The sequence below is a fragment of the Vigna radiata genome, chromosome 8 (assembly GCF_000741045.1).
Source record: "Vigna radiata var. radiata cultivar VC1973A chromosome 8, Vradiata_ver6, whole genome shotgun sequence".
Taxonomy (NCBI): Eukaryota; Viridiplantae; Streptophyta; class Magnoliopsida; order Fabales; family Fabaceae; genus Vigna; species Vigna radiata.
In genome coordinates, this window is record NC_028358.1 from 13,896,075 (window position 1) to 13,923,620 (window position 27,546).

General features: G+C 32.9%; 4 protein-coding genes across 5 annotated transcripts; 3 read left to right on the plus strand and 1 right to left on the minus strand.

Annotated features, from left to right (window-relative positions):
* Window positions 1-884: 884 nt before the first annotated feature.
* Window positions 885-2,681, plus strand: LOC106771433 (probable DNA double-strand break repair Rad50 ATPase). Its single transcript, XM_014657408.2, has one exon. The coding sequence runs from the start codon at window positions 1,200-1,202 to the stop codon at window positions 2,385-2,387; it is 1,188 nt and encodes a 395-aa protein (XP_014512894.1). The 5' UTR covers window positions 885-1,199; the 3' UTR covers window positions 2,388-2,681.
* A 1,551-nt stretch (window positions 2,682-4,232) lies between these two features.
* On the plus strand, window positions 4,233-6,724 carry LOC106772097 (peptidyl-prolyl cis-trans isomerase FKBP16-4, chloroplastic). 2 transcript variants are annotated; one of them, XM_014658264.2, is made up of 10 exons: window positions 4,235-4,424; window positions 4,504-4,656; window positions 4,760-4,815; window positions 4,907-4,962; window positions 5,099-5,156; window positions 5,364-5,438; window positions 5,636-5,725; window positions 5,920-5,997; window positions 6,364-6,404; window positions 6,483-6,724. In XM_014658264.2, exons 1-10 carry the CDS (start codon window positions 4,355-4,357, stop codon window positions 6,508-6,510), a joined length of 705 nt encoding a protein of 234 aa, XP_014513750.1. In that variant the 5' UTR covers window positions 4,235-4,354; the 3' UTR covers window positions 6,511-6,724. The 2 variants fall into 2 exon arrangements, 1 of the variants encoding a protein (XP_014513750.1); XR_002668999.1 differs by lacking the exon at window positions 6,483-6,724 and having other exon boundaries at window positions 4,233-4,424; window positions 5,636-5,786; window positions 6,364-6,405.
* Window positions 6,702-14,545, minus strand: LOC106772096 (cactin). Its single transcript, XM_014658263.2, has 14 exons — window positions 14,346-14,545; window positions 13,780-14,108; window positions 13,592-13,683; window positions 12,836-12,935; window positions 12,572-12,643; window positions 12,314-12,376; window positions 12,087-12,227; window positions 11,808-11,903; window positions 8,350-8,634; window positions 8,138-8,273; window positions 7,895-8,046; window positions 7,636-7,812; window positions 7,162-7,428; window positions 6,702-7,082 (listed from the first exon to the last, which is right to left on the minus strand). The coding sequence occupies exons 2-14, from the start codon at window positions 14,065-14,067 to the stop codon at window positions 6,963-6,965; spliced, it is 1,989 nt and encodes a 662-aa protein (XP_014513749.1). The 5' UTR covers window positions 14,068-14,108; window positions 14,346-14,545; the 3' UTR covers window positions 6,702-6,962.
* A 361-nt stretch (window positions 14,546-14,906) lies between these two features.
* Window positions 14,907-18,517, plus strand: LOC106770264. Its single transcript, XM_014656080.1, has 2 exons — window positions 14,907-17,837; window positions 18,167-18,517. The coding sequence occupies exons 1-2, from the start codon at window positions 14,907-14,909 to the stop codon at window positions 18,515-18,517; spliced, it is 3,282 nt and encodes a 1,093-aa protein (XP_014511566.1).
* The last annotated feature ends 9,029 nt before the right edge of the window (window positions 18,518-27,546 follow it).

Below are 27,546 nucleotides of genomic sequence, written 5' to 3' on the forward strand. Positions count from 1 at the left end.
TCAAAAACCATAATAAAACTAAGATTTCTGCTTCCATTAAACTTACCTTGAAGTTAGGGCAACCCCATAATTTTTTACCCTTGTTTTTAGGGGTTCTCACAATGCGGAAGACTGCATTGTGACCACAAAAGCAAGTGGGTTTTACACCCAACCTGCTCCCACTGCCAGAACTTTGTTGAAAGCCCTAACCCGTGCATTTGCAAGAAGAAGATGAACCAGACATTTCATGAGTTGAACAGTGCTTCCAGAACTCTTCTTCCCTAACACGAACATGTATAAGACTTTGGATGTCAGGGGTTCCTTTAAATGTTAGGGCTACCAACATAAAAAATTTACTTCTCCACGTGGAATAGTTGATTGTACAATAGAAAACTCATTCAATTTAATACACAATGCCACGTGATCTAAAAAAAATTACACCTCTAACATGTATGTCATTAGTGAAAACTTAACGGAAAGAGCTTAATTGGCTCAATTATACAAATATATGGATCCAATTGAGAAAAAAAAATGAAGACCCACTTAAGATTCGCCAACAAATATGAGGACCAAGTGAGGATTTAAACCTATAATCTATCACTAACAACATTTTATTAATTTTTCACCATAATTTATAAATTGTTATAATTATTTACTTATAATTATATAAATTGATAATTTATTTATTTTTAATACATCAACTAATGTTTGAATAGTTTAAATATTCAATTTATTTAGCTATTTTAATTTTTAATTACTATTTTTATAATAATTTTTTTTATAGAACAAATAAACAAATTAATTATATTATTATAAAAAAGTTAATGAAGTAAAAATAAGAAAATATTCTTACACCGACCTATGTTTCCTAAAAAGTTAATCGAATTGGGGTGAGTTATTTAAGCCGATGAGGCAACCCTTGTGAATTTGATAGCCATAAGTAGTTTGTAATTCTTTTAGAATTTTTTTGATGTGTTTGAAAACATGGAGAATATATTAACATCACAGAAAACTGGTGGAAGAAAAGAAGCCCTGACATGGCAAATATCTATTTGTGAGTGCAATTGGTTGACACGGAAAGGAATCAGATTCCTTAGAGCACCAAGAGCGATTGATGGTGCCGTACAACCTCTCTTCGACTCCTCAAAAAGTTACAATCTAATCAAAGTTATGCAACTTTCCTCAAAAACAAGATCAATTTCACTTTTTCTTTCTTCTTCATGGCTCTCACACCACTCAAGCCAGTCATCCTCAAAGCTGCTGTTCCCTTGGCTGCATCTTTAGCTGGTTTTATCTATGCATGGATACTGGCAAAGAAAAACTTGTCTTTCAAGGTTTTTTCTTCGCCAGAAAATGGATGTGATGATTCTTCCAAGCTTTTTTCTTCAGCAGAAGATGGTGAATCATCTACTCCTATGAATAGGTTGGTGATCCATGACAAAAAGTCATTTTCGGAACACGAGATCACTGGCCTGAGAAACCAGATTGAAGGTCTTCAAATGAGGGAATTGGCCATGCGTTTGCAGTTTGAGCTGTACTGTGAAATGAAGGCACAAGAGTCTCTACTTGTTGAAGTCAGAAACATGTTGTCGTTGGAGAATGATCGTGCTGAGTTCTTAAGCAAAGAGATTTCTTCCATAGAGACCGAGACAGTGAGGTTGGAAAGTTTTGTAGTCCAATACATGAGTGTTGTTGAACAGCTTCAGTATTGGAGATCACAGAATAGGGTGCTTCAAAGGAGAGTTCAAAAGCTTCTCAGGGACTCCAAGGCCAAGTCTCGTTTGATAAAGGTGCAGGCTTTGATGATCAAAGAGAAAGAAGAAGAACTTTTGAGAAACCATGAGGATTTTCAAACAAGGGTATGCGTGATTAACAAGTTAGAGGGTGAAATCAGAGAGCTACGAAGGATTTTGGAGCAACTGGAGGAAGAGAAGAAGGAGGTTGTGAAGAAGCTTGAAACAGCAGAAGCAGAAGCAGATGCATCTAAGCTGAAGAAGGAAAAGATACATAGAAAACCATTGAAATATTATTTGGAGGTTGAATCAGGAGATGTGAGTAAGGAAGAGTACAACAAGGTTCTGAATGAATTGGAGGAGATGAAGAAGGAAAGATCAACTGAAGTTGAAGAGTTGATGAAGCAGTACGAAGAACATCATGAGGAGGGAGAGTTTGAAGGAGGCTTAGGATTTGTGCAGTATGATTCAGAGCATGATTTGCATCACAATGATTCTGCTGAGAGTGATCATGCTTCTTCAAAAAGGAAAAAGTTTCTTAAGACTCTGAAAAGGTGGGTTGAAGGAAGTGAAAAGGTAAGAGTGAAGCCTGAAATTATCAAACAATCTTCTGTTTCCTGTGGATCAAAGAAATCTCAAGTTTCTTCAAATTCAAGGTTCTGTTCCAGTGCTTGATGACTCATAATAGAGCAAAGCTTAGATACTTTCCAAAGTATTTTTTACGTTGTTTTTATGTAAGGATTGAAGTTTCATCTTACCAAAATCCAATTCTTACACAAAAACTAACACTAAAAACACTTACATAACAGCATCTAAGTTTTCATCAGCACAATATAGCTATGGATACTATACAATAAAGAAACTTGGATGATATGCAAAATAAATGGTGATGCCATTTCATAATAATTTGTACATTTTCTTTTAATGTGTATCTATATGTTCTAAGTTACAGAATGACTGCTAAAGGGTTCAGAATAATGAGATTAAGTTCCATATTCATATAAATTGACAAATTTAAATACTATATAATAAAAGAACCTATAAACTTAATGTTTCGATATTTTGAGTTAAAATATTGTCTAAAGTCGTCTTATGCATAAAATAATAATACCATAACCATAGTAATATATAACACGTATAAACTGATTCATTTCTTTTAAATTTGACATTATTAATGTTATATTTTGAAGACAGAATAAATGAAAGGGTAAATAATCTTAATTTTAAAATTATGTTATGTGAAGTTAATTCTTTTATTAGAGGTTAATTTTATAGAATAAATTAAGATTAAAAATGTCTCTTCATATTAGAAACTCTAAGGGATAAATAATGAGAATAACGAGATTTAGAAAAAAATAATGATATTACGGCCGTGGTCTTAAATATAGACATGTTAAATGCTGTAGAATATTGGATGAAGATTACAATAAAGTAGAGCATATAAAATAAGTCTAAGCCAATGTGATAGCTTGAAGGCTTTTACTTTCTACACCCCCACAATTTCTTCGTTCATCTTTCCAACTTTTCAAAAATGACCATTTTATCTTTTGTAAAACTGATTTTCAGATTACATATATTGAAAATTTTCCAGAGCAAACTTTTCGAAATTTTAAGAATAAAATTTTTAGAACAAATTTTCTGAAAGGTATGAAATATAATTCGGAACAGACTTTTCATTATAGAATATTCAGAATAAATTTTTCAAAATACATATAATATCTTTGGAACATTTTTTTCAAAACATCTTTAAATAAAATATATTTTGGGAAAAGTTTTTTTTTTATAAGTAAAGAATTGTATTAAGAAAGAAAAGTGAAACATTTTGAATCTAAACATTTCTCAAGCTTCCATTTTTACATTTGAATAAGATAAAAGATAAATTATATTTGTTTTTGGATTTAATATTGTTCATATTTTATTGGAGATAAAGTAAAAAGAATGAGTTTTAATATAGAGTTGAGTTATTATAACTAATGTATTTAAAAAATTAATGATAAAATTATCAATTGATTTTGGTTGATAATTTTAGATTAAATTATTTCTAGGTTATAGCATATAATAGTTATAGAAGTTGTCCTCCATTGATCTTTGCAATCATCTTACTTTCCTTCTATGGTTGTTCGCAGCTGAGTAAGTTTAATTCTCATGATAGCTGAGAGTACAAAATAAATATAATAAGTCATTATTCTATTATAAGATAAATAATTTGTTATTTCTCTCTTATTTGTTGCGCACTTTATAAGGTTTTATGTCTCATGAAAAATATAAATTTATGACTTGTTAATTAAATGAACGATAAATAAATATTTTTTAATAAAAAATAAAATAATGATTAGACAGACTAACAAAAAGAGTTATTTTCTAAAAATAAAAAATATAGAATTAAAAATATACAGAATTCATTTTCTGTTTTCCTTGTTCTTACACGAAATTTTCAGAGACAGAATTTGTTTACATTTTGCAAAGATATCTATGAATAATATCAAGAATCTAATATTCTATATTCTGAAACCAATGATTTTTCAATGCTTCAAAATTGTGGATGGAATTAACCACGTTATCCTCTCTGAGTTTTCTCTCTCTCTTTCTTCTCAAATTATACAAAAAGGAAAATAAAATGTATCAAGCAAGAATCAAACACCATGGAACTCTCTCTGTTCCACCATCAGCACCATCCTATGATGTTCCTCAATTGCCCCATTAGCTTAACAAGTAACTTTTCTCTTCTCTGCTTCTCCATATACACCTCTTTCAATTCAAACTAGCCTGAGAAATTTCCTTAACTCCACAGGAACACACACAAGACTTAACAAGAAAAATTCATACAGGTTATCATGCCACTGTTCATGTTCTTCCACAAAAAACACTACAGCAGAACCAGTTACAGTTTCTTCTTTGAGTATTGAAGGAAGGAGAGCATTCCTCAGTTGTCTCCTCACAACTTGTTAGTTATTAGTTAACTATCTTGGAATGTTCCCTTTCTATGTTTTCTATGTTTTCTATGTTCCATTCCATGTGATTTTCTTAAATTTTTTATCTTATGCTAGTTTGTGGAGTCTATGCATGTGATGTGGCTGGAGCTGTTAGCACAAGTAGAAGAGCTGTATGTGGCCCTGTTATTCTATTTATTTGAATCGTGGTTCTGATAAGTGTCTAGTACTAAGTGGAATTTTCCACTCTTGTGTTTTCTGCAGCTAAGAGGAGCAAAAATTCCTGAAAGTGATTATACAACCTTGCCCAATGGCTTGAAGTGAGTTTTCTAGTACATTTATTGCTGTTTTGTTTATCATAGAGAAGCAGAATCTGACACTTTTCTTTGAACTGTTTTTTTCTTTTTGTTGATTGCAATTTAAAGATGTGTTGCTATGAAACTTTTATATCTTCAGGTACTATGATTTGAAGGTCGGGAATGGAGCCGAAGCTAAAAAGGGATCTCGTGTTGCAGTACGGTTGTGATCCAGTTAAAAATGTTTCACTCATTATTGCTTCTGCATGTTGCACATCTAATAAAAATGAGAATGTTAAGCAATATATACCAACCAGTTATCTGATTTTGGGTTGAACAGGACTATTATATTTTCTGTGTGAGAAGATTTTGATTTGATTAAGTATTACTAAGAATTGAGAAATAATGAGATTATGGTATTGTAGATTCACTATGTGGCGAAATGGAAGGGTATCACCTTTATGACTAGTAGACAAGGAATGGGTGTTGGAGGAGGAACGGTATGATCCAAGTAACTATGCCAAATTTCTCAATTTCTTTCTATATTGTGTTGTTAAGGGCGATTGGTGTAGCAGTTAGAAGCATGAAATCAAATGCAATGGCATGAGAAAATGAACCTAATCATTTATATTATTAGATTCACAGTTTCAAAAACTATTTATCCTCTACTGACGAAAACATGGTTGAATTATTGCAGCCCTATGGATTTGATGTAGGGCAATCAGAGAGAGGAACAGTCCTTAAAGGGTTGGATTTAGGTGTAGAGGGCATGCGAGTAGGAGGCCAGGTGAGAACAAATTGTTGGGAAGCTTCATAGTACATTGAACCCTAAGGGCATTACTGAACAAGTACATTGGATTTGAATTCCTGCTACTACAGATTTTGTTTTATTTCAAAGATTTTATGGATAAAAGTATCTAATTTAGATGGTTTTTTGCATCATATGCCTCAAGAAGGTGTAATTTAGATGGTTTTTTGCAGCGACTACTGATTGTTCCTCCTGAACTTGCCTATGGAAGCAAGGGAGTGCAAGAAATCCCTCCTAACTCAACGATTGAGGTGAGTTATTCTGATCTCTTTGTTAAGATTTTGTTCCATTACGTTGAATCTTGATTTTAGCTCTCATACATATTGTAAGACCGATTCCAACCAATTGTAATTCATGACTAGAGTGTTCTTATTATGCTCTATTTGATTTGACCGGAACCTTCTGTTACCAAAACAGTGTAATCAAAATTTCCCTCCACAATACCCTAGCTCTTCCTACACTAGATATCAGGTTCTATAATCAAAGTAGGATAATTTGGTCATTTTGATATGATTTGCAATTTTTCCATATCATCATTTAGACCGATTGTTCTCCTGTCAAAGTGATTTTTCTTTTTTAAATTTACAATTTTACCGTTTGATACTTTGGGACTGCAGTTGGACATTGAACTGCTTTCTATCAAACAAAGTCCATTTGGGTAAGTAACGATGTCAGAATTTTTATTTTTTATATTTTAGTCTCCTGTAGTTAATTTAAATTACTTTTGGTTCTGCAGGACTCCTGTAAAGATAGTTGAAGGTTAATACAATGATTTGATATTCAGAGTGCTTAGTCGACATTTTAAGAGAAGAAAAATATGCCCCACCTACTCACCGGCCTTTACTTTTTCCCAACATCTCAATGAACAACCTTTTCTGGAGTTACTATTGTTTCAATTCAGATTTCTGTTCGCACGGAGTTGTAAAGTTTATCAAAACGAAAATAAATCAGTGGAGAAAATAACCGCATCTGTTTTCACTTTTTCTCTTGTGTCCTTCTGCCCCTTCAATTGTTTCCGACTACAAACAAAGATTGATCGTTTCCCAATTCTTTCAACATTCAACTTTCAAGTCAAATGTATCATCAAAAGACAATAATCGGGTTTTGTCCAATTTCATAAAAGAAACTATAGGCCAGCACCTTAACATTCACGGATATGCACCTTAAATTTCAAAATGGTAACCAACTCATGTAGAACGTAAGCCAGAGCCTGAAATTATCTACGATAGCGGTAGCGTTTGAAATTGAAGTACACATGTAGAATTCCACGCTCAAACGTGCACTTAAAACCTTTCTTATGAGAATATTCCCATTCTTTATTAACAATGCGAAATGCCTGTCATGGAAGACAAATAAAATGGGTGATTTGTTTGAGAATGTATATAATAAACCTTCAGAGCATCAAGTAGACTTACAATGTCCTCATATGGTGGCCCTGCATGAAATCTTATGATGCAAGTTTCACCATTGCTGCCATCCTTCTCAATAGTGTAAGTTGGAGCTTTTGTCTTGTCTACTAGATCCGGGTAGAAGATGTTAAATTTATACCCTTGTACAACCTTTGGCGGTGGATTGTCATGATCGTAATGAGTCTGATTGTATTTGTTCCATTCGTATCCCGTGTGGACCCGGTTGAAATACTTTGGTTTCCTGGGTCTGTATTTGTCATGCCACCAATAAACCTGCTCCAACATTACCAATTACATCAAACTTTAGATGTTGATAATCCCACGTCCTTGAATATAATAGTGTAAAAATCCAGAACTTTGCAAAATGAAATAAATATTTTACAATCTATCAAACACGTAGATTTCGAAGAATCATAGATAGCGACAATCATTTAATGACATCTGACAGAATGAAATTACATAATAACAAAGACAGGTTACCTGTGAATCTAGATTCACTTCAGCACCAGATCCAAACAACGCATCCCCGTCTTCCATAGCTCCCATAGCTTTCATGGCTTTCGTCTCAAAATTATCTTCGGATGGAGCAGGCTTTAATACCATTGCTTCTTGAATTCGTTTATGCTGCTCTTCCTTTACAGCCATACGCTTCCACTCCTGTGAACGTACGATGAGTTAGACTACACAATTGACACGCAAACGAGAAATATCATTGTTGAAAACCATGTTTAAAGATTACCAATAGAGCTCTGTCCTCTTCAGGGTCAATAGCTTCCTCATTTTCATCACCATGAAACAGTTCCGGTGAAAACGAGCCAGCCTGATCCTCAGCTTCTTGATCTTCATCTACTTTAATGGGTTCGGGTGAAAATGATTCATCTGCGGATTGGGCTACACAATAAACATCGAGCAAATATCAACACAAAATTTGGGTGGAGAATGCATATAAACTAACAATGACAAAAATCCAAGGCTAATATACATTTCCTGTGATGTTCATTGTCTTCGTCAGAGTTTCTAACTGGAGCGTCTTCCAGTTTATCTTCATCCTCCGATGGTTGTTCAAGGTGTAGCAAATGTTTGCGTAACATCTTAGCATGGATTTCTTTCAAAGAAGCCTGAATATAGCACAATTAATAATGAAGTGAATTTATCCATTATTTTAAAGCATGCTCTTAAAAGTAAGAGAGTTACCTTGGCCTTATATATGTGGAGGTATTTTAAAACTGCCTCCCAGTACTCAACCACCTTTGCCGTACCAGTACGCATCTCTGATGCTATATGCACCTGTAAAGCTTCTAATTCTGCATGTGTCTTTCCCTGCAAAAGCCTCTTCACATCTGGCTCAACACTGTAATGCAGACCCCTTTCTTCTGCAAGCAGCTCAGGGGGAGGCTCTTCACCACGTACCCTAGCTCGATCAATTGCATCTTTTTTTCGAGCTTCGGCAAGCTCCCAATCACACACTAGAAGGAGTGCCTGTATGAAGATATTGAGCAAGACTTCAACTTAGAACATGAATTATGACATGATTAATTTAGTGTCAAGATCAATGGCATTACATGTTAAGGAAGTCACACAATGGCCACATGAGTGAACTGAAACAGAAGAGAAAAAGATTAAGGAAACTAATTCATCTGGGATCCAATTAAGAGGATAAATTTTATATGTACATATAAACCACAAATATAACAAGACATACATAGTCACATGAAAGACACTGCATCGAAAGGCATAAACACCAGCATGCATATGACAAAAATATATAAACTACGGAGGAGGAGGAAGAAAGCACACCTAAATGAATTTGAACTGGGAAAAGCAATCTCATTGTGTAATTGAATATTCTCCATGCTACAAGCCATTCCATAGCATATTATTATAGAAAAGAAACCTTAATCTAAATTTTAAATACCCATCTACGCTATGCCTAACATAGTTTGGAACAATCTTCCATTCCGTTCCTCTAAAATTACATTAAACCAACCTCAACTTTTGTGCATTAAGAATTTATTAGATGAGACATAAAGAAAAGTGAAAATCCTGTAGCCTCACTTTTACCCAAAATATGTGTATTAGGATATTATGCTATCTACCATAAACAGGGAATTAGACAAAACACATAAACAAGCTGAAACATGCTTTACATTTCAGTAAACCACTTCTACTTTATGCAAGCAACTAGAAGTGAAAATTGTATTAGACTTCACCAACATGTTACAACTCAATAAAACCAATAGTACAAACTTGTAACACAAAAAAGTAAGTTTTAATACCTCTCCATCCCGACCAGAGTTCAGAGAGTGGAAGAACTTCATTCTATAACATCCAATACAGCTATGACAAATAGAACTTCAATGCTAAACAGGTTATCCCTTGTTGAATATAGTGAAAACTATATATGGAATTAATCTCTCTTATGTTGAATATACATATAGGGTACTTTATTTATAATGTAAGAAACATAGGCTAAGCCCAAAATACAAATAAAGAATAATAACAAATTAACTAAAGATAAAAGATAAATAAAGATAAGATAAAGATAATATATCTAATACTCACCCTCAAACTGGTGCATACAAATTTGATGTATCATGCTTGTTACTAATATAATCAATAAAGATCTAGTGAAAATATTTGCTTCTGCACTCGATAGCAAATTGTTAATGATTTGCAAAGACGACATAGAAATCAAAATACCAACCCAGAAGACTCTCCCTTGGCAACAAAGATGGGAGGTTGTTCCATATAACTCTCTTCTTGCAATCACAGTTGAAGAATGCATTATTGACATCAAGTTAATAAAGAGTGCGAACAGAAGTCAACAAACAACTAACAACAGTTGTGGATTTGATAACTTTGACAAAGGAGATTACCATCAGTAGTAGACGACGGCTAGGAGTGGTGGACAACGACAAACTACAAAGACTAGATTGTCATTAGTAATGGATGGTGGCCTGTAGTGGCTAACAACGATAGACTGCAAGGACTAGATTGGACCACATAGAAATATATTCCCCCTCACGGCAAACGGTGGAAATGACGACACGTGGATGACAGACAATGAAGGTGGAAGATCTAGCTCTTCAAAAGAATGGTCTCCTTTGTTCATCAAAGCACCTAGAAACAGACTCTCCATCACGAGGAACAGTGGTGGACAGAGGCAACGAACAGTGGACAATAATGAAAAAAACATTGTAAAGAACTGAAATTAGAAGAGCAGAACTGAGGTACTCAGACACAGGTGTTGAAAGACAAATTTCTTAGGGCGGCTGAGATGATCAAAACCATGTGGTCACCATTTGAAACTAGAACTCCAGTAATTGCAGCGATAGACAATGGCCTCCAACAATAAACAGCGGTGCCACTGGCAATGGCGGTAGACAGTGCTGTTGCCGACAACAACGGGTTTAGTGGTAGAGGTGACAAAAAAAAATCTCAAAAGAATCTTAGACTCTAGATACCATGTTGAATATAGTGAAAACTATATATAAGATTAATCTCTCTTGTGTTAAATATACAAATAGGATACTCTATCTATAATAGAAGAAATAAGGGCTAAACCCAAAATACAAATAAAGAATAATAACAAAATAACTAAAGATAAAAAATAAAGATAATATATCTAACATACCTTTTATATTAACATTAAGAAATAATAGAAGGCAGTGTTTTCATGTGCTCTTCTAGAAATAAAAAGTCAATAATTAAAGGGTATTATCCCTATGCATAACAGTTAAATTCAAAGCAAGTTCTCTCACAACTGCATTCAAGCTATCCAAGAACATAGACATGATATTTCCTCTTTAAACCCAAACCAAAGAACATACACCAAAAATTTCGTCTTAATTTCAGTTATATTCTTCTGAAAGCATTTTAAAACCCAAACCAGAAAAATGTCCGAAAATGTTGTTAGTTTTACAGTCAATCAGTTCAAGTAGTTAGATTACTAATTGAACCAGATATATTATATTTAAAAGTTAAAACTAAATATTATGTGCATATATTTATAAACAACCTGAAAAAAAATTATCCCCTTACCATAAAATACATACACAAATTAGTGACAATCTAAACTATGGATTGGTATATTAACAGGCATTAAACGTGTGTCAATCTGCATTATTTTGTCATCGGTAACGCAATTTATTTTGCTAAATCACATAATGATAAATAACCACTCACAAGAACAAAATGCATTAAGCTAATAATAACAAAGAAACATATTATGCATGGAAAATCTACAAAAATATTTACAAATTAAGATAATACATATTAAGCACATTCTTTACTAGCACTAGCATATTGGCTCCAGCAATCATTTTTTGTTTTACGCTGTTCTATAATTAGAGAGACTTCCAAGATACATATGATGTTTTGCAAGTAGATATTCATAACTTTGAATTTCAGCTGTTTTGTTGTTTTGCATTACTTTTTTATGTTTCTTTTTAATAAAAAATGTGATCCTTTGTACCAGAACTGGATAAGATTCATACTTCAAAGTCACATCACAGTCACATTCAATATAACCTACGGTGAATAAAATAAGACGGTAGTATGAAAAATAGACAAGCTAAAAATTATTAAGTAATTAGTATTACTCTGTGAAGGAATATAAAGTAATTAACTAAAGAATGGATAAAAGATGATACCTCCCAATATTCTACATGGGTGGGTGTGGCCCTGTCAAGGTCTAGATGCATTTTGATGTCATCACGAAGCTCTTCCATTTCCTTTACTGTCAAACCCTGAACCATATAATTCAAATTTTTATGTAAATTGTCCAACAACATTGGTATTTATTTAAAGCTGGAAATCTTTAATCATACTAAGGAAAAGGTTCAATGAGTTTTCAAAGCACATTACATTATAATCTTCATCAGTTAAAAGAAAGGGAAGATATGAACTTTTATAAATATAAAAATATTAACCTTGAACACCATGTATGGTTCATTTATTTCTATATCCAAATCAGTGGATCCACTGAGATGCTTGGTTAGGATATCAATTGGCCTGGCACGCCCTTCACGCAATCTAATTTCGGATCTAATCTTGCTTTGATCAAAATGAAACTGCATATGAAATCGTCTTGATTATCAGATTGCAAGTACCATGTCTGAAAAATTAACAATAAATGAAAGGAATTCAAGGAACATACCTCCTCTTCTCTTTTTTCCCAGTCATGGAACTCAGCTCGTGCACGCTCTCTAGCTAACAATGCCTGTGAGAGAGAATATGGATAAGACGTAATAGTTTTTGCACTTACAGGATAGGAAATAATTAGCATGTCATACTAGCATATACCCACCACAGCCAGGCACGAGCCAGAAACATGAGTGTCAAGTGTTAAGAAAGAATTGTCCATCCAATAGATTAATGATATTTTTTCTAATAACAGACTATGAAATGAGCTTACCATTTCTTCTTCATGCCGTGCTTTCTCAAGTGCCCTTTCTTCTCTTCTTTTTTTCACCTTTTCAATTTCTGCCTGCATTATGATTTTTACCAAGAACTTAGTGAATAAATGGAAGACAGAGATAATGGTTAATTGTTTGACAATTTCATCATTATAACTTAGTAAGGCCGAAAGGCAAGAAGCAAGAAGCTACAGCAAGTATTTATTTAGTATTGCCTACGAAGTAGTAAATATTTATTTTATCTTTTGCAGAAAAATGCATACCATCCGTTCTCTCAGTCTCATTTTTTCAGCTTTAACTGAAAACGCATCAATAGGCACACCTTGAACAATATCACGCTCAATCTTCTTCCGCCAAACAAACCTACAACTCAGTAAATTTGAGAACCATAAAATGTAGGTAGGTACCACTCAACTACTAATACATTAGTATGAGGTAAAACAGCTATGAAAATTAAAATATATACGGGACCCATATTAAAATAATGTTTCCATTCATAAGAAACTCTTATAAAGAAATCCTATTTGGGATACACTAAGATGAATTTAGTATTACAAAATTGCCACAAAGTACCAAATACCATCGACCATCTAATTACAGAATTTAGTATAAGTAAATCAGACAAGCATTCTCCTGAAAGACTGACAATACAATTGCCGCAAAGTTTTCCAAATAATTATTATGTTACCAAACAAATTGAGATTTTAACTAAAATTGAAAACAGAACCATGTAAGAACCTCAACCAACAATCGATCAATAATTAACTGGTTCTGCAGAAGTTTCTTACTTTTAAATTATAACCTATACCAAAATTTAAACTACAGAGCTCCTTAGCAATCACCTCTACATTAAATAAAATGCCAATTTTACACACACGAACACAAGTTACAAGTATGTATCTGGAAAATTCGTCTCTTATGGTAAACAGCACAAAAAATCCCAGTTATTAGATCAACAAATCCAAAACCACACAACACAGGAAAAAGAATAGGGAGAACCGGAGAATGTAGGAACTTACTTCTCATTAAGATTAGAGTCACCAAATGGATTTGCATCATTAGAATAACCTGACACGGTACGAGTCTTCAGTTTCTTGGCAACTTTCAATGCCTGAGCACAAAACCAAGAAGAATGAAACATCAAAACACGTAACTCAATAATAAAACATAAAAACGCCAAAACAAGGATAAAGAAGCATCTTCAAACCTTTTTCTGAGCCTTTTTGGCCAAGTACTGTGCTATTTCCTCCTCAGTAATGTGCCTGGAGGACTTCTTCTTCTTGCAACCCCTGTCACTACTCTCGTCAGAGGAACTATCTGAGTCCTGCCTGCTTCGTCCCCACCGTGAACGACGGCGGCTGCGATGGTTGTCTCTCCGGCGTCTCTCCGGAGACCACGAATCACTGCTGTCTGAATCATCACTGGATTGTGAAGATGGAGACTCTGATGAAGAATCATCAGATCTTCTTCTCTTTTTCTTACTCTTACCACCCATTATTATCAATTCAAGACTTCTACTCCGCTGAGGTTATAATGCTAAGCAAAAAGAGAACGTAAAGTAACAATCGTATTCCATAACAGTGAAACAGTGAAAGTGCTTCTGTGTAAAGTTAGGCTATCGAATAAGGATTTTCAGCACACAAAGAATCAAATTAATTGTTCAATAATTAAAAAAAAAAAAAAAAAAAAAAAAAAAAAAAAAAAAAAAAAAAAACAAAGATGATTAGTTCAAAATACGAATGTGAAGAAGTAACCGATGGGAAAACCACAAACCTGTGGCGAAGAAGACGGTTGCGAAATGAAGACGACGGTGCTGATGAACTTCCGGTAACTCCAAACCGCACATTGAAATTTACAACTTGGATTTTGCTTAGGAAAAAGAATTGGCCTAATCCCAAAGAGCTTTGGGTTGTTCTTCCTTTATCCTCTAAACCTTTTCTTCTTGCAGCTCTATTATTACTGTCTGCACCCACATACTGATAGCTACGGCCAATTATTGGGTCAGGGGATGAGATATCATGGAAAGGTCCAAAAGGGGAAGTAAATTGCCAAGCTATCTCAAAAACTATGTCACCAATTAAAATAATCCCATTTTATTTTACATTTTGCTGAGTTGTACTTTCTGTTTGATTTAGATTCTCTATATGTAATCTTTTCTATTATAGACCACGTGTTGGTTATAGGAATGGTATTAAAATGAAAAGAGAATGAATGAAAAGGGGAGAAGAATTTTTCAGTCACCTCTCTCTCTTGTTTCCAGGAGGTTCTTGATCCTCGAAATCAAGTTTTTTATCTTCTAACAATTTGGTGCTTTCATTCGCTGTTTTCCTCCTCATGGCTGAACATAACACCCGCTCCAAAACCATCGACGACGCTATCCTCCGCCTCACACAGAACCAGGCCCAACTCACGGCACAACAAACCGAGCTCAACACCAAGATTGATTCCATCCTCTCCCATCTCTCACAGCTCGATTTTTCCGCAACTTTGCCGCCACCATCCCCCGTAAATCACACTCTCCCTTCCTTCAAACCCCATATGAAACTAGATGTTCCTAGATTCGATGGTTGTGACGCGACTGGTTGGATCTTCAAGATCAATCAATTTTTTGAATACCATTCCACCCCAGAAGAGGATCGCCTCAAGGTTGCTTCCTTCTACATGGAGGGTACTGCCCTAAGCTGGTTCCAATGGATGCACCAGAATGGGTTGATTCAGTCTTGGCCCGCGTTCCTCCAAGCTCTCGAAACCCGCTTCGCTCCTTCCTTTTATGAGGATCCTCGTGGTCTCCTCTTCAAACTTTCTCAGCGTGGCACCGTCAATGACTACCTCACGGAATTTGAAAGGTTAGCAAGTCGTGTTGTGGGTCTTCCACCTTCTTTTCTTCTTAGTTGCTTTATATCGGGCCTCTCCCCTGAGATTAAGCGAGAGGTTTTAGCCCTGCAACCACTCACATTCACCCAAGCCGCTGCCCTGGCTAAATTACAAGAGGATAAATTTTTGGATCTGCGAAAGGGATCCCGTAATCGTCCCTTCTTGTCCACTCCACACCTCCCCGGTACCTCATCAACTGCGCCATCTTCAAACCAACCCCTACCACCACTCCTCACCCCACCCCCCAAAACCAATTTTAAGAAGCTTACTCATGAAGAAATGTTATCTCGTCGCGAGAAGGGTTTATGTTACAATTGCGACGAGAAATTCCACCCTGGTCACAAGTGTAAAGCACGTTTTTTCCTCTTGGTGGCTGAGACACCTGATGATGACATCTCTTCCTTCTCGGATCCCCTTTCCCACACCGATTTGGATTCATCTCAATTAGAATCCAATTGCACAGAGCTCTCTTCAGCCCAAATTAGCTTTAATGCTCTCTCTGGATTACCTGCTCCAGAGGCCCTTCGTTTGATGGGTCTTATTTCGAAGCAACAAGTTACTATTCTGGTGGATGGTGGTAGCACACATAATTTCATTCAGGATCGTGTAGCCAAATTTTTAAACTTACCTTCCCAACCCACCCCCACATTGAAGGTAATGGTTGGTAATGGGAGTGTCCTTGAATGTCACCATGTTTGCCCAGCTATTCTAGTGACGATTCAAGGCCAACATTTCACTGTTGACTTCCATGTGCTTCCGATTAGTGGGGCAGAGGTTATTTTGGGGATCCAATGGTTAAAGCTTTTGGGCCCAATTATCACAGATTACTCCAAAATGACAATAAGTTTTATGCAAGAGGGCCGCAGGGTTGAACTTACAGCAGATATTCCTTCTGGGCCCCAAGACATTTCAGCCCATCAATTGAAACGGATTGTTCAAACTCATTCGGGTGCAGCCTATTTCCACATCCAGATATTTCCTCATTCCCCTTTTGCCGACACACCGACAGTAGCTTCCCCTTCACACCCCGATCCTCTTATCTCCTCCCTCCTCAATCACTATAAAGCCTTATTTCTTCCCCCGACTTCTTTGCCTCCTCCCCGCAACACAGACCACCATATTCACCTTATGCAAAATTCTTCCCCAGTCAATGTTCGCCCGTATCGTTACCCACACTTCCAGAAATGTGAAATTGAAAGACAAATTGATGAGATGCTCCAAACGGGGTTGATACAGCCAAGTCACAGTCCTTTCTCTTCACCAGTTCTCTTGGTCAAAAAGAAAGACGGTAGTTGGAGATTCTGTGTGGATTTTCGTGCTCTCAATTTGATTTTTGTGAAGGACAGATTTCCCTTGCCCACTATCGATGAACTTTTGGATGAACTAGGAGGAGCCAAGTGGTTTTCCAAGTTGGATCTGCGTCAAGGATTCCATCAAATACGTATGCATGAGGCCGATATCCATAAAACAGCATTTCGCACCCATATGGGTCATTACGAATATAAGGTCATGCCATTCGGCCTTTGTAACGCCCCTTCCACTTTCCAGGCTACTATGAACGATCTGTTGAAACCTTTTCTGCGCAAATTTGTTATTGTTTTCTTCGATGATATTCTTGTTTATAGCAAGACTTTCGAAGCTCACTTGCATCACTTGGAGTGTACCTTTAAGGCATTGATTGAGGGCCATTTCTTCCTTAAGGAATCTAAGTGCGTATTCGCTCAACAACAACTTGAATATTTGGGTCATATTGTTTCTGCTATTGGAGTTGCAGCTGATCCTTCAAAGATACAGGCCATGGTAGAATGGCCAACTCCTTGTTCTATCAAATCTTTGCGGGGATTTTTGGGGTTGACAGGTTTTTACAGACGTTTCATCAAGGGGTATGCTTTAATCGCTTCCCCTCTTATAGCATTACTGAAGAAGGAACACTTTGTGTGGTGTCCTGTTGCTCAATCTGCATTCGAACATCTCAAGAAGGCCATGACCGAAGCTCCTGTTTTGGCCCTTCCTGATTTTACTCTTCCTTTTCAGCTTGAAACTGATGCCTCTGGATCTGCCATGGGTGCTGTTTTGATGCAACAAGATCACCCTATTGCATTTTTCAGTAAGCCTTTTTGTCCTAAGCTACTACGCTCCTCTACTTATGTCCGTGAGCTCCATGCAATCACATCTGCGGTGAAGAAGTGGCGTCAGTACCTACTAGGCCACCGTTTCATTATTCTTACGGATCATCGTAGCTTGAAAGAACTAATGTCACAAGTGATTCAGACCCCTGAGCAGCAAGTTTACCTTTCCAAATTGTTGGGTTACGACTACGCTATACAATACAAAGCTGGAAACACAATGTGGTTGCAGATGCCCTTTCCCGTACTAATGAATCCACACCCGGTCAGTTTATGGTGCTTTCTATGCCTCGTTTCATTTTTTTTTATCAATTGCGCAAATCTCTCCATGACAGCCCTGAGTTCTCTTCATTGTTGGCTGACGTGCGTAACACACCGAGTGTCTTTCCTCTCTACGTCATTCACAATGACTTTTTGTTATATGATGGGAAATTATGGTTGAATAAGGACAACCCCTTTATTCCTCTCTTGTTGGACGAATTCCATACTACTCCGTTAGGTGGTCATATGGGCTTTGCCAAGACTTTGGCACGTATTCACGGCAATTTCTACTAGAAGGGTATGCATTCCACCATTCGTACTTTTGTCTCTCAGTGTCCCACCTGCCAACAAACCAAGTATGAGACACAAAAACCAGCAGGGTTGCTGCAGCCGCTTCCCACTCCCCATGATTCCTGGGAAGATCTTTCCCTCGATTTTATTACTGGATTACCTCCTTCCGTGGGTCACACTGTGATATTGGTTGTTGTTGATCGTTTTTCAAAGGGGGCACATTTTGGTACCCTTCCTAATCACTTTACTGCATTTCGGGTTGCCCAACTCTTTATGGATATGGTTTGCAAGCACCACGGTATTCCTCGCAGCCTTGTTTCAGACTGTGACCCTATCTTATCAGCAAGTTCTGGCACGAGTTGTTTCGTTTATGTGGGACCAAGCTACGGATGAGTACTTCATACCATCCTGAAACCGACGGACAAACTGAGGTGCTTAATCGAACCTTAGAACAATACCTTCGTTCTTTTGTTCATACTCAACCTAGCCATTGGAGTCGCTATATCTCCCTCGCTGAATGGTCCTATAATACCTCCATACACTCAGCCACTGGTTTCACCCCCTTTCAAATCACTTATGGCAAACCTCCTCCTTCTATTCCTTTTTATTTGACAGGATCTTCTAGTGTGGAGGCAGTGGATACTTGGCTTACCAATCGACAAACCCTCATGACCATGTTACGTAAGAAATTGGAAAAGGCACAGTTAGCTATGAAAACATCAGCTGATTGTCATCGCAGGGATGTAGTGTATCAGATGGGTGATTGGGTGTACGTTCGTCTCTGTCCGTATAGACAACGTTCACTTCATTCCTCTTTCTGTCAAAAACTAGCCAAACGTTTTTATGGTCCTTTCCGTATCACAGCTCATATAGGCCCTGTTGCCTATAAACTGGATCTTCCACCGACTTCACGCATCCATCTAGTGTTCCATTGTTCTCTTTTGAAGCTGCATAAAGGCCCACTTCCATCAGTTCCAGCTGAACTTCCCCCTATTGCACAAGACAACAAGCCTTTTATTGAACCACTTGCCGTTTTGGACACCAAGATGGATGTTTCCACAGATCCACCAACAAAACTTGCACTGGTACAGTGGAAAGGTCTTGCTCCTGAAGACACCAGCTGGGAAGTTTGGTCAGAGTTGGTTTCTGATTTTCACCTTGAGGACAAGGTGCCTCCCATAGCGGTGGGTATTGATAGCAACAACCCTGTTGATACAGGGCCAATTGTTGGGTCAGGGGATGATAACAGAGAAGATATCATGGAAAGGCCCAAAAGGGGAAGTAAATTGCCAAGCTATCTCAAAGACTATGTCACCAATTAAAATAATCTCATTTTATTTTACATTTTGCTGAGCTATACTTTCTGTTTGATTTAGATTCTCTATATGTAATCTTTTCTGTTATAGACCACGTGTTGGTTACAGGAATGGTATTAAAATGAAAAGAGAATGAATGAAAAGGGGAGAAGAATTTTTCAGTCACCTCTCTCTCTTGTTTCCAGGAGGTTCTTGATCTTCGAAATCAAGTTTTTTATCTTCTAACACATACTAACAACAAAAGGACTAAAATATTCTCATTCACTCCACCATGTCGGTAGTGTTGTGTCTTCCTATTCTCTGTTGCACTCACGCGATCGCAACGGGATATTGTTGTTCGATGTTTATTTCATCCTTATCTCTAGGTTAAATATTCATATTTATACCTGTATCCCTTTTATTATAATTTTAAAACCAATTAATTAATTTCTATAAAATAATATAAAATTAAGGTAAAGTTATTAAATATTCAATAAAAAAAATAAAGATATTTTTTTCTTTAATATCAAATATTTAGAAAAAAATTATAGTTTATATATATTTTTTAAATTACAATATCAAATAAAATTTTAGGAGAATCAAAATATTTATTAGTTTGTAAACATTAATAAGATCTTGTTGATAAAATTTAAAAATATTATTAAAAAATATAAAAAAGTAAAAATTTAATTTTTATATACTAATAAAAATTATAATACATCACTTAATCGAAATCACACAATCACAAAAATTAAACTAATAATAATTGTAATTTAACATATATTATTCATGATAATTACATTAAACTATTATATTGTAGTAAATAAAATTAGACTTACTTACTTGGTATCTATAAAGTTTAAATTTTGGTCCTTCCTAAATCTTTTGATGCAATTACATTTCAACTTTTAAAAATGTCTCTCGATTAATTGTTTTTCAAAAAATAAAAAAATATTTACAACATTAATAATATGTCACATGTTAATTTTTTATTTTTAAAATTTTTTTAAGTATTTTTGGAAAAATTACTATCATTAATAAGTGTCATTAATATCTTGATTTCAATATAGTTTTTATATATATATTTTTAACTCAATTAAGTCCAACTTTTTCCAACATAAAATAATATTGTCTCTCCAAATCTAGACCAAATTTATTATTTGTATAAATGTTATAATGATATTATTTTATTAAAAATGACTTTTTAACATATTTGATTATTATATATCATTAATTCATTGTTAATTATGTTTTTGTAATAAATTTTAATATAAACATTAGTATAATATTTATATAAATAATAAATTTATATAAATAATAAATTTTGTCTCAAGAGACTAAATTTATTATTATATAAATGTTATTAATTAATTTATTTTTATTAAAAGAACATGGATTAATAATATATTGGTTTTAAAAACTTTCTTATTTTTAAAAAAACATTTATATTTAGTTACTTGTAATCTTATAAACAAATATTGATTAACAAAATTTTAAAAATATTAAAAAATTAAAAAGAAAACCACATATTGACAAGTTACATGTCATTAACGTGGTTACTAATCTTTCTTAAAAGAACTTAATTAAAATACTTTTTTAAAAGTAAGGACACAATTGAAAGCAAGGTGAACTTGAAACTTTCTAAGAAAAATGGGAATCAAAATGAGTAATTAAGTTTAAAATTTATTTATAAAATTATAGTAATAAAATTCTAGTTATAATAATGAGTTGGAAATTAAAAACAATTATGTAAAAATTATAAAAACAACATTATACATAATAAAAATAAACAACAAATAAAAATATTAAAAAAATTATCAAATGTGTTTTAGAAACCATTTCACAATATCAATAAATAAAATCCTACAAAGGAAAATAAATATATAATTACGAAATCGCACAAAGGAAAATAAATGTATAATTAAAGGTATGATAACATGAAAAATACTTTAGAGATTTAAGAAAACTTTTCAAATATCAACCTAGTTGAATAGTGGAGAGATAATAAAAATTGTTTTCAAATATCTAATTGATTACATAAACATTGTAATTGATTACTTTACACATATATGCATTGTGCAAGTAGTTTTGTCATTTGACAATATAAATATGCATACAACAGATATATAAACACATGTATGTCCACATTAAGTATGCAAACCAATCAGTTCAAGCACTAACAAACATATGTTCAAGCACTAACAAACATATAAATGCAGTTATGCATATTAAAGCGTTTAAGTTGTTGTGCAAGAAACATATAGAAACGTTTGTGTTGTTGTCATCATAAAAAACAAAACACATAAGGGATTGGGTTTATTTTTCACATTGCTTCCCCTATCAACATTATCCATAATCATTCTTAATCAATTTTTCAAATAGATTTTTCAAAAGAACTACATACTCTTGATTTCTCAATGATCTTCGATGTCGCGCTCGACTCAAATAAATATTGCAGATTAAATGTAGTAACTAAGGAATGAATCTTAGGTCATCTCTCAAGGACCAATTTCTGTTTTATCATAGGATCAAACACGTAATGGAGGGGTTTTTTAGCAGTTTCACGAATTCAATTAAGCACAATAAATACCTTAAATTAAACAGTGATTAAAAACAGTTGGTCACTAGTTCAATTGTAATGCTTCCTATCCTTGATTAATAACAAATTACACGCTCTTCTCACCCCTAATCCAACACGAATTTAACCAACTAAGCGAAGGTTAATCCGATTTTCAAAATTGCCAATTAAGCAAACTTAGTGTATATATCTAATCAATTTTGCACCACACAGATTAATCAACTAAGCAGAGATTAAACACAAATTAAACCACTAAGTGTGTATCTTATTGCAGCACATAGTAGATTAAACATAATGCAAGCCAAGAACAACAGAATCAAATGACAACACAATAATCTCAAGGAAATCATTGCAATCTCTCTAGTCTCCAACCAACAGAATTAAGCTTCCATTAAATCAAACATCAACACACCAAAACAAATTTGAAACATTATACAGTAGAGGCAAACAAAATGCAAAACATCAAATTGGAAATCAATATTAAAACTAGAACAAAAATGAGCATTAAACTTGTAAAGCGAAATGAGAAAATGAAAACGAAATTGGGAATGGAAATTGCAGCAGAATAGAGGTAAAGGAAAACAAAAATGCAATTAGAAAACGAAAATGAAGCAAGAACAGAAAACAAAATTAGAAATTAAAATGAAAGTAAAACCTAAGGAGAGGAAAGCCTTGTTCTACGTTCTCCAACACCCCCAAACGAAATTAGAATAACATAATGGAATGGGTGGCTAATGAGGACTCAACCCTAAGTCCTAAGTCAACCCCACAATTGGGTTTTTCCTAAATCTGACCCAAAATGGGTCGAGCTGTGTTGTTCTATGTAGAGTTGCGTTCTAGTGGTTTTTGAGTTATGGACTTCAGGCTAAGCTATTTGTCAGTCAGTGGGTTGGATTTGGGTGACTCTTGAGTATCAATGATGCATGTCTTAATAATTTTTTGGTACCAAGTTATAGTTGTAAATAGAAGTGCATGTTGGTGTGGAGAACAAGTCTACTTGTTGTACTTAGTAAATCTTGAGCTTGGTGTTCTTGGTCGTGTAATGCGGAAAAAATGTCTTCTTCATCCGTGCGATGCGAAAAGAGGATAGGGTCTGAGTGTTGTACTCTATCACTTGTGCGAGACAATGAAGAGGGGATGGTGTTTTGCCTAGACTTTGGCTTGTTTGTTGAGTATAGTGCCCAGTGTGCGATGCACCGATGTTTTTACTCATAAGTCCTTGAGGAGCAGGGAAACAGGTCCTTTAGCGTGAGGTCGAGACAACTTAAAGCACCCTGTTTGGAAAAAGGGGTGTGTGAGGTTGGATACGGGGGATAAATTAATGTCCTACGTTTTGAGGATGGTGGTGATGATGATGAATGTTTGGTTGAATATGTTGTATGTATTGCTATTCTTACTTTCTTCTTGTTATTGGTTGTTTTAATGGTAGCTTATCCCATATTTATTTGTGTTTGTGTTATGAACGTATGACCCTTGTTATATGGAAGCAAATGATGTTGCAGATATTCCTAATGCGAAATAAGGACGAGAAAGGACATGGAAGACTTGGACTTTTCATTTAAGTTGGATAATGTTTTAAATAGTTATGACCTTGTTTTATTTTAACTCTTTTAAATAATAAGTTTATATATATATATATATATATATATATATATATATATATATATATATATATATATATATATAATATTGTTTCTGTATTCGATTTTTATCATGTCTTGTGTAATCCTGAATTGGGGTGTTACATGCCTTAACTCACATGGGCTAGGATCAAGTCATATAAGATGGACTAATTTGACAGGTCTAAATCAGTGCATCGATAAACTCATTTAGTACTTTTTGTTATACTTGTCTTATTAGTGTATTTTTAGACACAGACTAATCGATTTATAAAATGACTTGTTTAATTTTTTTTGTTAAGTCGTCTAATTAATGTATGGACAAGCTCATTTATTGTGTATTATTAGACTCTTATGATGAATTGTTATACTAATCTAATTAATATTTTGTACAAACCCGTCTAATGTGTATATTACTATACTTATCTAGCGTGTTTTGTTATGTTTGTCTAATGTGTTTTGTTAGACTCATCTAAATATATCTTTATATTCAACTAATGATAATATAAATATATTAGTAGTATATTTTAAAACAATTAGTTTATCAGGTTTTATCTTTTGTTTATTAAAGTATTAAACTCTACATTTTTAAGTTAAAAATAATAAAAAGTTAAGTAAAAAAATATTAAGCAAAAAATTTATAATATTAAAAAATATTATTTTTTTATTACAAGTATATAATTTAAACATTTGAAATGAAGTATTACGTACAATGTTTTAATAAATTAAGTTACAAATATAATTATTTAAAATCTTACACTAATTTTTATGTGTATATGATTAATGCTAGTCTTTTTATTAAATAATTTTAGTTTAAAATATTAAAATATTCAACAACTTATATTATAATTTAATATGAAAAGGATGAATGCAATTTTCCTCTTTAACAAATTTTTTTAAGAATAAATTATTACATGATAATTTTGTATATGATATAGTAAAAAATTTGTATTATCAATAAATATATATTATTTTTAAATAATATTATTTCAAAAATAAAAGTAAATATTTTTTTTAAAATTTTATTTTATTAATTGATAATGTAATTAGAAATCATAAAAATGAAACTAAAAATATAAGAAATAGTATAAAAAAAATAATACTTTAAATATAAATTATTTTTATTTAATGAGTTTTGCTAACTCATATAGCATTTGATATTAGATTCGTGTAATTAATATACACATAACATATATTTCTAGACTTACCTAATAATAATATAAATACATTATTAATAGGATAATGATATTCTGATTTCTTGTTTTAACATTATTTTAATTTTATCACGTGTTAAGTGTTGATTTGTCCACATGGTCAAAATTAAAATAAAAATGTAGAAAGTCCAAAATTAAGGATTTCATGTTTGTATTTTTCCCTCTTTTGTTTCGAAATTTCATTTGGAAGTTGCGATAGGGTTGTGCGAGTTCAACCACCGTCGCTATAACCACTGGAGTTTGCAACCACCAATTTGTTGTCGTTCCTTTTGCTTTTTGTTGGTTTCGAAGCATCATTACAAGACCAAACCTTCATTGTTGTGTGTTTTTGAAGTTGTCGCCGATCGTTTTGGAGTTGGCAACCATTTGCAGTTGTTGTCGTTTGTTTCGCCTTGCAACCATCATTGACGTGAGTTTTCGCGGTTGTCGTCGCTCGTTTCAGCTTGCATTTGTTACAAAACTCCATTGAAGAACTATTAAAGCATTGAACCACTATTGTTATTGTTGAGGTTTCGGTTTTGCTTTCTTGTTATTGTTAGGTTATTTGATTTTTTTTCAATTTTTTCATTTTTTTTATTATTTAGGGTTTGTTGTCAGGTTTAAAGTTTCAATTTTTTTACACGCACTTATTTTTTGTACAGTGTTCTATTTTACAATAATGGATTTCATTTCACGACAAGCTCAAAACAATATGAGTAAATGTGTGATATTGAAAATTTATTACTTTCTTTGAATAATGTTTTTTAATGCTTGATTTTGTTAAAAAGTTTTGTGTTATATTGAAAATTTATTACTTTCTTTGAATGTTTTTTAATGCTTAATTTGGTTAAAAAATTTTGGTAGTTTCACTTTTGGGACTTTGATTTGACACCAAAGTTATAGTGGAGATAAATGGTGTATTAAGGGCATTTGTTTGGGCATTTTCTTTTGGACATTTTCTTAATTTTGTTTGTATTTGATTGTCTTTAGGAGAAACTTCAACACTTTAGGGAGAAGTTTGTTTGTTATTGGATTTTGGATAATGATAATGTCTGTAGAGACTAAATGCTAGAACAATAAAGGATGTTCTAGATGTTATTGTAGAGTTAGGAGTCTTTAATGTGATTTGTGGTCTTTTTCTGTTATGTATTTAACAGAAAAATGTTACAATTTTAAAAGCACATTATAATCTACAATGTTAATTATAATATTAATCTAAAAATATTAATTAAAATGTTAATCTAAAAATGCTAATTATAATTAATCTACAATATTAATGGACTCATTTCTACATGAATGTTTTAATCTAAAAATGTTAATTATAATGCTAATGCACACTTAAGGTATGATCACCAAAACAAACATTAAAAAATAGAAAATAAATCTATAATATTGGTTGGGAACCAATGCTCAAATAACTGGAAACTTAGGTTAGTGGTTTTGTAGAAGAAGGTAGACTGACTTCTACATAAATGTTTCAAATTTAAAATATTGATGATCTTGTTTATACACCCTTAAGTTGTTGAATAAGGTTGGTATATCATAACTAAAACATACACCATATGTCCTAAAATTACATGAAAAAATAAAAAATAAATCACAGTATTGATTGGATACCAATGCTCAAATAATTAAAGACTTAGGTTAGTAATTTTGCACAGAAAAGTAGATTGCCATGTAGAAACATGTTTCAAACTTAAAAATTTGATTATCATGTCCATATGCCCTTATGTTAAACAAATATATCATAACCAAAACATATACTCTATGTCACAAAATTACATTAAAAAATAAAAAATAAAGCTACAGTTGGAGACTAATGCTAAAAAATAAACCTACAGTTGGAAACCAATGCTTACTATTTTGTTAACAAATATGTATTATTTTTAAATAATATTATTTTGAAAAACAGAAATAAAATATATTTTTTAAATTTAATTTTATTAAATGTCAAAATAATTAGAAAGATGAAATTAAAAATAAAAAAAAAATAGTATAAGAAAAGTAATTAATACTTTAATTATAACCTATTTTTTTGTAATTTTTCAAATGACCTATTAATTAAAAATTATAAAAAGATAAAATTAAAAATGAAAAAAATTAGTATTGAAAAAGAAATTAATATTTTAAATGTAAGTTATGTTTTAATAATAAATACTGAAAATACGTAATTTTTAATTTAAATTAAGTAATTTTAAAAATAATAATTTATATGTAATTGATGTTTTGGAGATTAATAAGAAGAATTTCAATTTGAGAAATTAATAGTATTATTTAAAAACTAAAATAATAAGTTATTAGATATTAAATAATAGTATTAAAATATATTTCTATTTTTACAGTACAAATCAATTGGATATAAGAATAAAATAATTAATTAGAGAGACAATTTTTTATGTGACGATATAAACAATTTTTAGTATTAGCATTATATATATATATATATATATATATATATATATATATATATATATATATATATATATATATATATATATATATATATATTAATTATTTTAAGTAGTAAAAATAAAATATCTTTTTTTTCTAAATTTAATTTTATTAAATGATCAAATAATTATAATCAACACATTGTTTATTTATTTTTTAGTATCTTCTTTTTTAGATTACGAGAAAAAAATATATAGAAGAATTGGCTTTATTAGAAGAAAATAGATTAATTGATTTGAATTTTGAAAATGAAAACAATTATTTGATTATTTTTACGATTATGAAG